The following is a 13,910-nucleotide window of genomic DNA, read 5'->3' on the forward strand; positions in this document are numbered from 1 at the left end:
GTAGCTGGGACTACAGGCGCCCGCCACTACGCCTGGCTAATTTTTTAATATTTTTAGTTTCACCACATTAGCCAGGATGGTCTCAATCTCCTGACCTCGTGATCCACCTGCCTTGGCCTCCCAAAGTGCTGGGATTACAGGCGTGAGCCACCACACCTGGCCGGTCAAATAACTTTTATACAAATGGCAGTGCAGTAGGTTTGTTCACACCAGCATCACCACAAACATGCAAATAATGTGTTGCACTACGACAGCACGATGGCTACGATGTCATTAGGTGATAGGGATTTTTCAGCTCTGTTATAATCTAATGGGACCATGGTCATATCCATCATGGTTCATTGTTTGTTGACCTGCACCCAGCCAGGTTAATTTATTATTGAAAAAGGATACCAGGCGTGGCACCTCACCCCTGTAATCCCAGCACTTTGGGAGGACAAGGCAAGAGGATCCTTTGAGCCCAGGAGTTCAAGACCAGCCTGGGCAACATAGGTAGACCATGTCTCTATATATATGTTAAAAAAAAAAAAAAAACCTAAAGACAGAAAAAAAATTTAAATAACTTTAGTGCAGGTTAAGTGTACAGTGTTTATAAAGTGTTCATTAGCACACAGTACTGTCCTAGACCTTCACATTCACTCACCACTCACTCACCCAGAGCAACTTCCAGACCTGCAGGCTGCATTCGTAAGTCCCCTATACAGGTGTACGGGTTTTAGCTTTTATATCGTATTTTTACTGTACCATTTCTATGTTTAGATACACAGATACTTAACCATTGTGTTATAATTGTCTACAGATTGAGCACAATCACATGCTGAACAGGTTTGTAGCCTAGAAGCAATAAGTGATACCACATAGCCTATGTGTGTGGTGGGCTGTACCATCTAGGTTTGTGTAAGTGCACTCTACCATGTTTACACAACAATGAAATTGCCTAAGGACTCATATCTTAGAATGTATCCTCGTCATTAATCCACACAGACTGTAAATGTTACTAGCATAGGTAACTTTGTGATACTTAGTTTATGCCATATACTGTGCTAATACTTCTGTCTTCAGCATAACCCCCATTTTTTATAACGAAATTGACATGCAGAGTTGTCCCATGGTCTTGGCACTGCTGACTTGACCTTGGGTCCGTCTACTGCCGGTGTTCTTGCTTAAACTAAGCTGTGCTGTGTCGGAGTCTGTCGTCAGAAATTACTTGCTTTGTGGGTGTGAGCTACTTTCAAGCTCTGTAATGCTCCAGGTGCATATTGGATTAATGATGTGTGTTTGATTACAGGTAATGGCATTTGAGGACTAGAAAAGATCTCAATTTCCCTTGATGTCTTCATTTTAGGATTTTGGAAACCAAGGCTCAGAGAAGTTAATAACTTGCTTAAAGGCACACAACTTGAGGAGGCAAAGATTGGGCAGGGAACAAAACTCCTGAGTTCACTTTCATTCCAGTACATGGTTTCTTTCCAGTACACTCCATCTCAAAAAGTTGAGAATTGTATGTTTGGATATTTACTTAGATTTGTGCCGCAGTGAATTTGAGCTGACTTGCCGAGTACTTTAAATACAACTTAAATAGGAAATACAGAAAGGAAACGTGACCATGGAAAATGTAGATGTGAAACAAGACTAAGTGAAGGGTTACTGTGTCGCCCTTGGGGTCCTATATGGTTACTAAAGTCATGCTACAAATTTGACTCTGAGCTTCCTGAGCCAAAGAGAAACATGATTACAGGATTGATCTGTCCAAAAAGGAAAATTCTATCCATTCCTCAAGGGAAACAAAACTTTTCCTTGAACTTTCCTGTGCTGGTTTTAGCACAGAGGACAGCTAACAGCTTACAGATGTAATTGTGTTCGTTATGGCTATTCCCATAGCTGTAGTTGCATAGAAACCCCAAGTCTCAGGGGCTTAACAATAGAGTTCATTTTTGTTCATGTGAAATCCAACACGGCTGTCTCTGATTGGCGGCCCAATCAACTCCAAAAGATGCTTTAGGAACTGCCTCCTGGTGGCTCCCAGTCTTCAGCACACAGCTTCCAAAGTCACCTTCAGGCCGGGCGTGGTGGCTCACGCCTGTAATCCCAGCACTTTGGGAGGCCGAGGCGGGCGGATCACAAGGTCAGGAGATCGAGACCATCCTGGCTAACACGGTGAAGCCCCATCTCTACTAAAAAAAATACAAAAAATTAGCTGGGCATGGTGGCAGGCACCTGTAGTCCCAGCTACTTGGGAGGCTGAGGCAGGAGAATGGCGTGAACCCAGGAGGCAGAGCTTGCAGTGAGCAGAGACTGTGCGCCACTGCACTCCAGCCTGGGCGACAGAGCGAGACTCTGTCTCAAAAAAAAAAAAAGTTTAAAAAAAAAAAGTCACCCTCAGAAAGAAAGAGACACAGAGAGGGTTTGTATAAGGGAGGGTTTTACGGGTCAGCCTGGAAGTGTCACACAACACTTGGCCATACCTAACTGCACAGGAGGCTGGCTGAGAGCTGTGGTCTGGCCATGTACCTGGGGGAGAGATAAGTGGATTTGATGAACAGTTAGCCAGTACCTGCCACAGACCACGTGCCTCTGAAGGGTTCCCTGCCAGATTCCAGAGTCTATGTGGCAGAGTCCCTGGCCCCAGGCTCCTTCACTGAGTGGCTCTCGAACTCCACAGACTGAATTCCCCCATCTCCTTCAGGTCCTCAATAGTGGAACAAACTGATACTTGAGTGGAATGTATGATTGTGACTTCTATCACTTGACTTTGAATTTCTTCAAAATAGGCATGAGTCTTACTCCTCTCTTTTACCAACCCCTGTCACAGTAGCTGGCCAGAGTAGCAAGTCAGACACTGCATTTCATTGATCTCAAATAAATAACAAAATATTGATGCACATTCTATGAATTTTACACTCAGTATGATTCACACTCACTCTGGAGAGTGTAAGACAGGAAGCAAGGCAAGATTGCCTGTACTTTGACTTTGGAATTTATTTGTAGGGTGGGATGAGGTGTTAGGCTCTTGGCAACAGATTTCTTTACTAATTGCACTTTGTTTCAGGAAAATAAGTTTGGATTTTAAAAATAGATGACAGGGGCTGGGTGTGATAGCTCACACCTGTAATCGCAGCACTTTGGGAGGCTGAGGCAGGACGATCACTCAAGCACTGGAATTTAAGACCAGCCTGGGCAACATAGGGGGATGCTGTTGCTAAAAAAAAATTTTTTAATTAGTTGGGTGTGGTGGTGCACGCCTGTAGTCTTGGCAACTCAGGAGGCTAAGTGAGGAGGATTGCTTGAGCCCAAGAGGTCAAGTCTGCAGTGAGCCAGGATCATGCCACTGCACTCCAGCCTGGGTGACAGAGCAAGACCCTGTCTGAAAAAATAGACCCCAAGGCATATTGCAGATTTATCTATCTACATATAGGTAATTGAATATTTGCCTCCTTTTGGAAAAGAAAAAAATTAATAAAGCAAGCTTTTTATTGAGTCTTATTCCTCTCTTGTTATTTTGAGTGGTTATACTTCTTTTTTTTCTTTCTTCTTTGCAGTACTGTATCGGAAAGGCCCTCCATTTTACCATGCAAGGTTTGGAGTGATTTTTAAATAAATTGATGGGTTAAAGGGACACAAGGGACACAAGGAATTTCTGGCCTCTAATTTTTTGGTGCCATAGGAACAAAAGTCATGTTCTTCCTGGCCTGATAGGAATAGATACTATATGTTCATGCCTTACACACTAATGTCATTATACTATATATAAGATGATATATAGTTTATGATACTATATGTTCTAGTGTTAAACATTGAGTTAATCTGTGCCGTAATTGTTCATCTTAACATCAGTTAGGCCGGGCGCAGTGGCTCACACCTGTAGTCCCAGCACTTTGGGAGGCCAGGGTGGATGGATCATGAGGTCAGGAGTTCAAGACCAATCTGACCAAGATAGGGAAACCCTGTCTCTACTAAAAATACAAAAAAAATTATCTGGGTGTGGTGGCGGGCACCTGTAATCTCAGCTACTCAGGAGGCTGAGGCAGAGAATTGCTTGAACCTGGGAGGTGGAGGTTTCTGTGAGCCAAGATCACACCACTGCACTCCAGCCTAGGCGACAGAGTGAAACTCCGTCTCAAAAACAAAACAAAACAAACATCAGTTAGTATTAGTGTCTAAACAGTTGTGTGAATTTACAGCTTTCGCATTGGGAAAAATACGTGTTGGTTTTTGCTGTAAGTAAGTGTTGGAATCAGCCTGAAAGTTTGTAACTTAAAGTATGAATTTTTCATTAATATTTTCTCAATAGCAGTTTAGGGGAATTTAGAATCAGATGATGTAAATTTTATTTTCTGTATCTTTGTTCTTAGTAGCACAAATAATATTCTTTTAAAACAGGTTTATTTCATGCTTACTTTTAAAATGCTTTTTCTGTGTTTTCCAGTTATTCTGTCATTATCGAGCTAGTTGATGACCATTTTGAAGGCTGTCTCCGCAGGCCTTTCAGTTGGAAGTCCCTGGCTGCCTTGAGCAGAGTTTCTGTTAATGTCTCTAAGGTAACACAACATCAGCTTTGCCATTGGAGTGTCACTTAAATGGTTCAATTTTTTTTTTTTCTTACATGTAGTAGAATCAAAAAAGTTACCTGTAGAACCTTCATAACATTCCTGCCAGTGACATGCTGGCAGGGGTCATTTGTACCCTTCCCTTATTGCGCTAGAAGTTGTCCTCCCTTCACGTTACATTTTATTGTCCCCTCCCTCCCAACTGCTGCTGAGCTCCAATGACTGAGCTTTGAAGTTTCCCATGGTGATCTGATCTGAGTAGGCATTGCCTCTCTTCCCAGGGGTATCGTTGCTATGTGGCCTGTTTTATACTGCAATTTAACATTCACTCATACACATATTCACAAAGGAGCCAAAACATTGAAAGTTTGCAGATCTCTTAGAGAGGAAGGGACTTGATATTTATTGCTAAGCACTTTCCCACCCTGTTGTCATCCTCATCCCGAGGATGAGAAACCAAGGTTGGAGCTGTTGAGTGAGTAATCCAAGATTACACAGCTCATGTGCAGACTCGGGATCCAAACCCACAGCTCTCTGGCTCCCTGGCTTGTGTTTCACTATATCCTTTCTGTTGCCATCAGAGATAGGAACTCAGCTTACACAAGGACTATCAAGAAAGAAAGCTGTGTGTGTTTTCATTACTCAGTGATTTGCTGGCTGAGAACAAATTGTACATACCCTCTAATTTCATGCTCGTGCTGCTGGAGGTGAGGTGGGGCTGAGGCCGGAGGGTCTTGCAGGGCTGGAGATGACTGCCCTTTAGAGCAGGTTAGGTTGCCTAGACTTTAGCTTGGTCCTGTAGAAAATTAGGGAGCCTATACTGTTTCTAGTGTTTTTATGCCCATTTTAGGGGACTCGTAGCATATACTTAATATGTCCTCACTTAACATTGTTGATATGTTCTTGGAAACTGCAACTTTAGGCGAATACCATATACAAAAACAATTTCTTCTTCTCATCATAAGAACACAACGTTGAGGTTTATTTGAAGACCTGCCGTACATCTGTATTAGTCCATTCTTATGCTGCTATAAAGAAATACTTGAGACTGGGTAATTTATAAAGAAAAGAGGTTTAATCGACTCACAGTTCCCAGTTCCACACGGCGGGGGAGGCCTCAGGAAGCTTAAAATCATGGTGGAAGGCACCTCTTCAAAGGGTGGCAGGAGCAAGGATGAGGGAAGGAGGAAGCTCCTTACAAAACCATCAGATCTCGTGAGAACTCACCATCACAAGAACAGCATGGGGACCGTCCCCCATAATCTAATCACCTCCCACGAGGTCCCTCCATGGCACGTGGGGATTGTGGGAGCTACAATTCAAGATGAGATTTGGTTGGGGACAGAGCCAAACCGTATCAGTGTCGTTTCACTTAACGTCCGTGTCGAAGAACCTATCAAGGACATTAAGTGAGGACTTACTATATTTAGTATTCTTAATGCTGTGTTTATAATGAATGTATCTGCTTATAACTCTTGCCATGTTCAGTGATTACTAAATGGCAGGTACTTAGAACGTAAATCCCAGTTATGATGTCCCCAGGAGGAAACTGATGTGTCTGTGAGTTTCCACTTGGAGTGCACAGTGAGAGGGACTGGAGACCACCTGCATTTCCTGCTGATACATCCAAATTTGTACTATTTTGTAGGATACAGAAGTGGTTTTTCATTTCTCAATAGGAACTTATGCTGTGCTATTTGATTAAACCCTCAACTATGACTGATAAGGAAATGGAGTCACCAGAATGTATGAAAAGAATTAAAGTTCAGGTGAGTAAACCGAGAGAAATTCATGTCATCCGAAAGATTCTGTGCATCATAGTGTATCTGGAACATGTGGTCCCAAGAAAATACATGAATACAGTCTTGCCTTGGTAACAAAGCCTTCTCAGGCAGGCTCTGTAAGTCTCACCTTTTCCCCACTGAACCATTGGACACAAAATCTATGCTGACTTCCACTCTTCCTTGATTCCCCACTTTTTTTACCTGTGATGTCCGCATCACTCAGCTGAAACTGCTGTCTCACAGGTGGCCTGTGACCCCCTGGTCAGGCCAGGACCTCTCACAGGTCTCATTCCCAGAGACCAGAGGTGTCCCTGTTGACTCTCTCCTGCTTCTGGGCTTCTGTACTGAACCGAGGGGCCTCCTGTCATCTTGGCTGGTTTCTCTCTGGTCTGGCCGAGTCGTCTAGTGTGTGTCCGTGTTTCTGCACTCCCTCCCTCTGTGTAGAGCCTTAATGTTGCCATTGGCTCCTCCCCACATCCAGTATGTCATTGTTGTCACCCTCTCTTGTACTCATCGCCCTTTCTTCTTTTCACACCACCCTGCCCCCTGCAGACCTGTGGTCTCCAGGGCCCCAGCACCTCCTGCCTTCAGTTGGTCCCACTTATCTCCACTAGGCTAGTTTTTCATAAAATGCTCATCAGCCTCATTTCTCCCTTCTCAGTAGCTGGCCCAGTTACAGCAATGCCATCACAGACCTAGCATTAATGTAAAATCCTAGCTTTCATCCAGCCCACCTGTTCCTGAAATGTGCTGGTAGAATACCACAGCAGAGGCAAGCTTAGCTTTAAAATCTTTGCCTGGTGAAAGTAGATACTATATGCTTGTAAGGTTTATATTGTTCCATTCATTTTCTCCAGATGTTTCTGTTTTAAAGATAGGAACAGTATCATCATTATATAGACAGCTCTTTGTGAAATGTAGCTGTGGTGTCAGCTACCCGGAATGGTCTTACATTTCTGTTTTAAGAAATGGTCTTTTTTTTTTTTTATTGGTTTCAGGAGGTGATTCTGAGTCGATGGGTTTCTTCACGAGAGAGGAGTGACCAAGACGATCTTTAACAATTCAACCTCAAATTTCTAATTTCACCAACAACTGTTTATTGAGGGCTAGGTAAAAAGTTATTTTTGTTGTAATCATCCATTAATTTATAAATTTTAAAGGACATGGTGCTCCCAGCACCAGAAAAGTATCAGTGTTTTTAAAGATAAATTACACAGGGGAGGAGAAAGAGCCCTGTGCTAGGAATGCAGATTCTGTCCTTGCGTTGGCCTCTAACTCTCCAATCCCGAGCCTCGTGCCTCTGGCCTCAGTCTGTGCCCTCATCCAGTCACTGCGGAGGTTGGACTAGATGAGTCCTGAGAGGACACTTCCAACAACAGAGACATTTATTCTCTGATTTTACCTGAAAATGGTAGTAGTTTACATTTATACAGTACAGTTTATGAAGCACTTTCATACACAGGCATCTCTTGTTACCTACATCTAAGCTGTTCCCAAAAGAGTGTTACAGAACACAACAATATTGTACAATATTAGATAAGCATATCTTCACTGAACTTGTTATAAAAATGAGTGGTGAAATAATGTTTGGAGACATAATGAAAGCAATTAACATTTAGCAAAATATAATAAAGCCTTTTTGTAATTGGTGAGAAAGTCATGAAGACTTAAGTTACCTAAGGGCATTTGGTGGCAAGAGAAGGGAGATGGGTGGCTGGGCATGGTGGCCCATACCTATTATCCCAGCACTTGGGAGGCCAAGGCCCATGGATCGCTTGAGCCCAGGAGTTTGAGACCAGCCTGAGCAACATGGTGAAACCTCTCTACTAACAAAAATTAGCCAAGCATCGTAGCACATGCCTGTAATCCCAGCTACTCAAGAGGCTAAGGTGGGAGGATCGTTTGAGCCCAGGAGGCAGAGGTTGCAGTGAGCGGAGATCATGCCACTGCACTCCAGCCTGAGCGATAGAGCAAGACCCTGTCGCAAAAAAAAAAAAAAAAGAGGAGGGGGGAATGGGAAGGGGAAATACTTGCTCTTTGGTGGTAGAGGGTGACCAGCTAAGGTAGTAGCCTGAGCTATATTCTCTTAACTGGTCCAGACACTACTTGAATGATTTTGCTGCAAGCCCTTACATGTTTGTTGTATGGGGTATTGGCTATCCAAATTGGCAAACCATAATAGCAAACATTTGGAGAGTGGGAGTTGAGATGGGGCAGATGCCTGTGTATTTATCCCTGCAGCAGCCTTGTGAATTCAGGAGGAGGGACCCACAGAGGGGTGTTTGAGGCTCAGAGATGTTGGCAGGTGTGCATCACTACCAGTCATGCACACAGAGGACTGGACCTGAGATCAGTGTCTCAGCTGAAATGGCACTATCCTAAAAATTACATGCAGTCAGAAATAGAGCCCTGTTGTCTGGTGGTGGTGGTGGTGAACAAGGAAGGCCACCCACCACATCAGGCAGGGCCAGCTTTGTGCTCCCACACAGTCCTCTACCTCAGGGATGGGGTGCAGCCTGAGGCCCCCTTACTTACTGGTTGTGCCTGTGATTTCGAAAACAGCATCAGAAAGATTCCATGACGACCACCTATGGATCTAAGGGTAAGAACCTTGGTGCAGTGTGTGGTGCTTGGCTTTTAATTCCCCAGAGAGAATTCTGAAAACTGGGTAGTGAAATGAACCTTCTAGAAAGGAACGCTTCAAATCTCAGCTCTGCTTCCCTGTGGTAGTGTGCCCTGAGCAATTTACTTGCCTTGATAACTTCAGTTTTCTTATTTCTAGCGTGTGGCTAATGTTGTTTACGTAATCATGTGGTTGTGTGGGTAAAGGAGAGCTCAAAAAGCACTGTAATCCCAGCGCTTTGGGAGGCCAGGGTAGGTGGATCACTTCAGGTCAGGAGTTCGAGATCAGCCTGGCCAACATGGTGAAACCCTGTCTCTATTAAAAATACCAAAAAAAAAAAAAAAAAATTAGCTGGGCGTGGTGATGGTGCCTGTAATCCCAGCTTCTTAGGAGGCTGAGGCAGGAGAATCACTTGAACCGAGGAGGTGGAGGTTGCAGTGAGCCCAGATCACACCACTGCACTCTAGCCTGGGGGACAGAGTGAGACTCCATCCAAAAAAAAAAAAACCTGAAGTTTCGTTGTTACTTATTGATAGCTTTAAATTGATAATTTCTTTAAGAAAAAAAAAATTCTATTAACTTGAATGTGGTTCTTATTTTCACCCTTGTGGAGAAGCACTTGGATTAAAAAGAAAGAAATTTTCTCTCCTCCTACCACCCACCTCCCATGTACAATTTTACTAACTGAACTGAATTTTTAAAATCTCATTACAAACTTGAATAATCATCCCATGAATATTAACTCCCCTAACACTATAACCGAGGCCCATTTCTAAAGTTGATCTTAAAACTGGAAAATTTGAGTCTCTCTAATTTTGTGAAATATAGGGATGCTTTTTACATGATGTAAAAATCATATTTGTAAAATGGTTAAACTAGGAGGCAATATTTTTATTGCAAGTATGATCTCTTTTAAGTGAAAAGTTTCTGTCATTTAAAATTTTTAGAGTCTTTATATTTTCATAAACAGTATTTCAAAGGCAAATGTTCTTCCTAACTTTTTGTGTGTGTGTGTGAGACAGAGTTTTGCTCTTGTTGCCCAGTCTAGAGTGCAGTGGTGAGATCTTGGCTCACTACAACCTCCACCTCCCAAGTTCAAGAGATTCTCCTGCCTCAGCCTCCCGAGTAGCTGGAATTACAGGTGCCCGCCACCCTGTCCGGCTACTTTTTGTATTTTTAGTAGAGACAGGGTTTCACCATGTTGGCCAGACTGGTCTGGAACTCCTGACCTCAGGTGATCTGCCTGCCTTGGCCTCCCAAAGTGCTGGGATTTTCCTAACTTTTAAATGGCACATTCTGCTAAAGTAGAATCAGAAAACTTGAGTCCACATTTCAAATCGCCACTGGGAAAACAGTGGTAACCTAAAGGAATGTTGCTTGATCACTCTGAGCCTTGGTTTCCTCAACAGTAAAATGAGGATAATTACCACCTCCTGAGTTTGCTTTGCAGACTAAATGAAATGAGATGACATACAAAAGGGTCTGGCACACAGTAGGTGTACTTTTCCCCTTTCAGACAAAGTGTAAGCATTGCCATCCTTATTTTCACTCGGAAGTGAAAAGCCTATTTTATTCCCTGGTAGGTGAGACAGTGGAGGGGAAGGAGGTGATGGAAAAATAGTTGGAGGTAAAGTAGTAAAGACAGCTGAGGAGACTGGGAGGAGAGGCAATACTGCAGTAAGCACCTGCCGTACACAGGGGGCTAGATGCAGCCATTGGGAGGGTTTTTTAATTTTGCTTTTTGTTTTTTGTTTTAATAGTGGCTGGTAGGTTTTCCTGGTTCTAGGAGTAATTCATGCGTGCTGTAGAGGCTTTGGAGAATTACCTTCGTATAGATCATTTTAGTCTTTCAGACAGGAAACACTTCGGCACTTACTGTGAAAAGGATCCCGGTGGTCATCCCATGAACACTGATCGAGTCCCAGATGTGTGCTCTGGGGAGTGCTGAACAGTGGAGTGAAGAAGCACATCTCGGGAGGTGCTGGGAAGAAACTTGGGATGTCATCTGGGGAACAGAGTTACTGCCAGTGCTGAGTCTCCCTGCCGCTTCAGTTAGCATTTAGCTGATATTATAAAGGAAACTTAATCGAAGGAGTCTCAGTTCATAATTCTATGGACTGAGCAACATTGCCATCTGTTGGTGTAAATCAGTAACTGATTTCCTTTATTAGGGGCAAAACCTATAGATTGGTATGTGGTCTTATTAAGAGGAGGGGGCCAGGCGCGGTGGCTCATGCCTGTAATTCTAGCACTTTGGGAGGCCGAGACAGGTGGATTGCTTGAGGCCAGGAGTTCAAAAGCCAGCATGGCCACCATGGTGAAGCGCCGTCTCTACTAAAAATACAAAAAATTAGCCAGATGTGGTGGCGGGCGCCTGTAATCACAGCAACTCAGGAAGAATCGCTTGAACCCGGGAGGTGGAGGTTGCAGTAAGCCGAGATCACACCACTGACTACAGCCTGGGCAACAAGAGCAAAACTCCATCTCAAAAAAAAAAAGGAATTTGTAGCCTGCTGAAGCGCGAGAGAAGAAATATGAGGCCAGCTTTTGCCAATGTCACCTCCAGATTGGAGAGCACCCCCTAAAATACAGAATGGGGACCATCTAAAGCTTTTCTTGAAAATTAAGGGGTGAGAATCGCAGCACTTTGGGAGGCTTAAGTGGGAGGATCACTTGAGAACAGCCTGGGCAACATAATGAGACCCTGTCTTTACAAATAATTTTTTAAATTACCTGGGCGTGGTAGCATGCACCTGTAGTCCCAGCCACTGGGAGGGCTGAGGTGGGGAAATTGCCTGAGCCCAGGAGGTTGAGGCTGCAGTGAGCCGTGATTGTGCCTCCGGACTCCAGCCTGGACAACAGAGAAAGACCCTGTCTCCAAGAAAATAAATGAAAAGAGCTGCAGCCCCTAAGGGAAATTAGCATGAAATAGGCATTTCTTAATTATTTTAGCTGACTTTCATTGTTTACCACCTTTCTGTGTTTGAATGTTGATAAAAGCAAATCCTGATTTTCTCCTTTTTCTTCTCTAATGATGGTGAAGTATTGACCCAGTTTCTGCACGTACTAGGTATAGCTGGTCCCTTTCCGTTTGCTGGGGTTGTCCTCTTGACCACTGCAGTGTGGCCCAGGGGTTACAGGCGCAGCTTTTGTGGTCAAACCCTGGTTTGAACCCCAGTTTTGCCACTGTATGGCTTTGGACAAGTCATTTCCTCAATTTCCCTTTTCATCTATAAAAGAAGCATAATGTTAGGACCCACCTCAGAGGATGGTCTTGAGGATTGACAAGGAAGAATAAGTGTTTCTTCTGGTGTGGAGTCCTTTATGAATACTCATTAACTGCAGCTGCTGTTACTACTAATAATGACTAAAGAATTAGACTAGAGAAGCTGAATCCTAGTATAAAATGTGAAGAAATGAGGGCAGATTGGAATTCTTTTCATCTTTACCCTCTGGGGTTTTGTTGACTTCTTGAACACCATGTCATAGTTCTGCTTAAAACGGTATCAAATTCTGGGTGGGCAGTTTTGTATTTGAAGGAAAGTACCTGAGCTTGTAAATGCAAATGTTGCTTTGCCGTGCATTCTTTCCCACTGAAGTTAACTGTGCTGAAACGTGGACTAAATGCCTTTTTGGAAACAAGCTTTAAGGATCTGTAGCAAGTTTTCTGAATATCTTTATTACTAATGCTAAAGGATAAAGCACGTTTAAGTTTATTTGAGCAGACAGCCATTTGTGAATCAAGCCGCACCAAAACCGAGGTGGTTCGGGCTCCTGAGGAAGGGTGTGAAGGGAGGCTTTTAGAGGGTGTGTGAGGAGGCACAGGAGAGAAGTTGGATGGTTAAAGTTTGAGCAGTTGTCTTATTTAGGTTATCCCAGTGGCAAGTATCTGATTGTGTAACTAATGTTCAGTTGGCCATTTAGGATTGGCTGAGCTTAAGTTTCGTTTAGTTTAATATGGAACTGGGTGTTGGATCCATCTTGGTATAATGGCTTTCCCCTAAGTTATTTTAACACGAGGCAGTTATTGGTACCTTTAAGATGGGTTTGATTTTGGAAATTAGACATCAGTTGGTACCAAGACTGGGGATTAAGTGAAGTAGTACATCACATTTGGTCAAAAACAACCGAGTTCTGGAAGAAGTTTCCAAAGAGGAATTCGGGAATGTTTTGCCTGTTGGCCTTTTGCAGTTCAGTGATAATTTCAGTACACAAACTCCAACATACTTGTAAAAAGTCACCTCATTTCTTTACAGTTTCTCATCCCAGTTTCCCCCGTGTCCTCCTGTGAAGGTATCAGAGAAAGAAGATAGCCTGTCTTCTTGTCCTTTCTGAACTCTGCCTTTTCAGTGGGCAGAGGAAGTGCTTTGTGGCACAAACCCAACCCCCGAACCTCCATGTGTTGGGTCAGGCAAAATGAAATGGACACAGGCTGGAATTTTACTGATTTGAGGCGTCGCTGGGCTCGTTTGTGCAAATAGACTCAGAAGAGCTCATTTAAAAGGGGTGACCATTTCCTGATTTAGATTCTGAGGGGTTTTGGTTTTGTTTTACTGTTGTTCACTATCATGAGCTTACCATGGGCTTTTTTTTTTTTTCTTTTTTCTTGAGATGTAGTTTTGTTCTGTCGTCCAGGCTGGAGTCCCGTGCTGCAATCTTGGCTCACTGCAACCTCTGCCTCCTGGGTTTAAGCGATTCTCGTGCCTCAACCTCCTGAGTAGCTGGGATTACAGGCACTCACCACCACGCCCAGCTAATTTTTGTATTTTCAGTAGAGACGGGGTTTCACCATGTTGACCAGGCTGGTCTCAAACTCCTGACCTCGTGATCTGCCCGCCTCAGCCTCCCAAAGTGCTGAGAGTACAGACATGAGCCACTGCACCCGGCCCTTAGCATGTGCTTTTAAACTAAAAACCACGAGGGGAAAGTACTCATTACCTCATAACTTGTGTTTCA

The 13,910-nt window shown here is 43.6% G+C and overlaps 2 protein-coding genes across 4 annotated transcripts in view; both read left to right on the top strand.

The window, feature by feature from the left end:
• The window catches only part of TSEN2 (tRNA splicing endonuclease subunit 2), a 728,632-nt gene extending 720,641 nt beyond the window's left edge, over positions 1 to 7,991 (top strand). For all 3 annotated transcript variants that reach the window (XM_050781488.1, XM_050781489.1, XM_050781490.1), the window contains 4 exons: positions 3,540 to 3,576; positions 4,427 to 4,538; positions 6,227 to 6,316; positions 7,330 to 7,991. In XM_050781488.1, the coding sequence (XP_050637445.1) occupies positions 3,540 to 3,576; positions 4,427 to 4,538; positions 6,227 to 6,316; positions 7,330 to 7,389 (299 nt within the window). In that variant the 3' untranslated portion in view covers positions 7,390 to 7,991. The remainder of the gene's footprint in view (positions 1 to 3,539; positions 3,577 to 4,426; positions 4,539 to 6,226; positions 6,317 to 7,329) is intronic.
• The window catches only part of MKRN2 (makorin ring finger protein 2), a 135,695-nt gene that overhangs the window by 74,645 nt on the left and 47,140 nt on the right, over positions 1 to 13,910 (top strand). The window lies entirely within an intron of this gene.

Source organism: Macaca thibetana, chromosome 2 (genome assembly GCF_024542745.1).
Source record: "Macaca thibetana thibetana isolate TM-01 chromosome 2, ASM2454274v1, whole genome shotgun sequence".
Lineage (NCBI taxonomy): Eukaryota > Metazoa > Chordata > Mammalia > Primates > Cercopithecidae > Macaca > Macaca thibetana.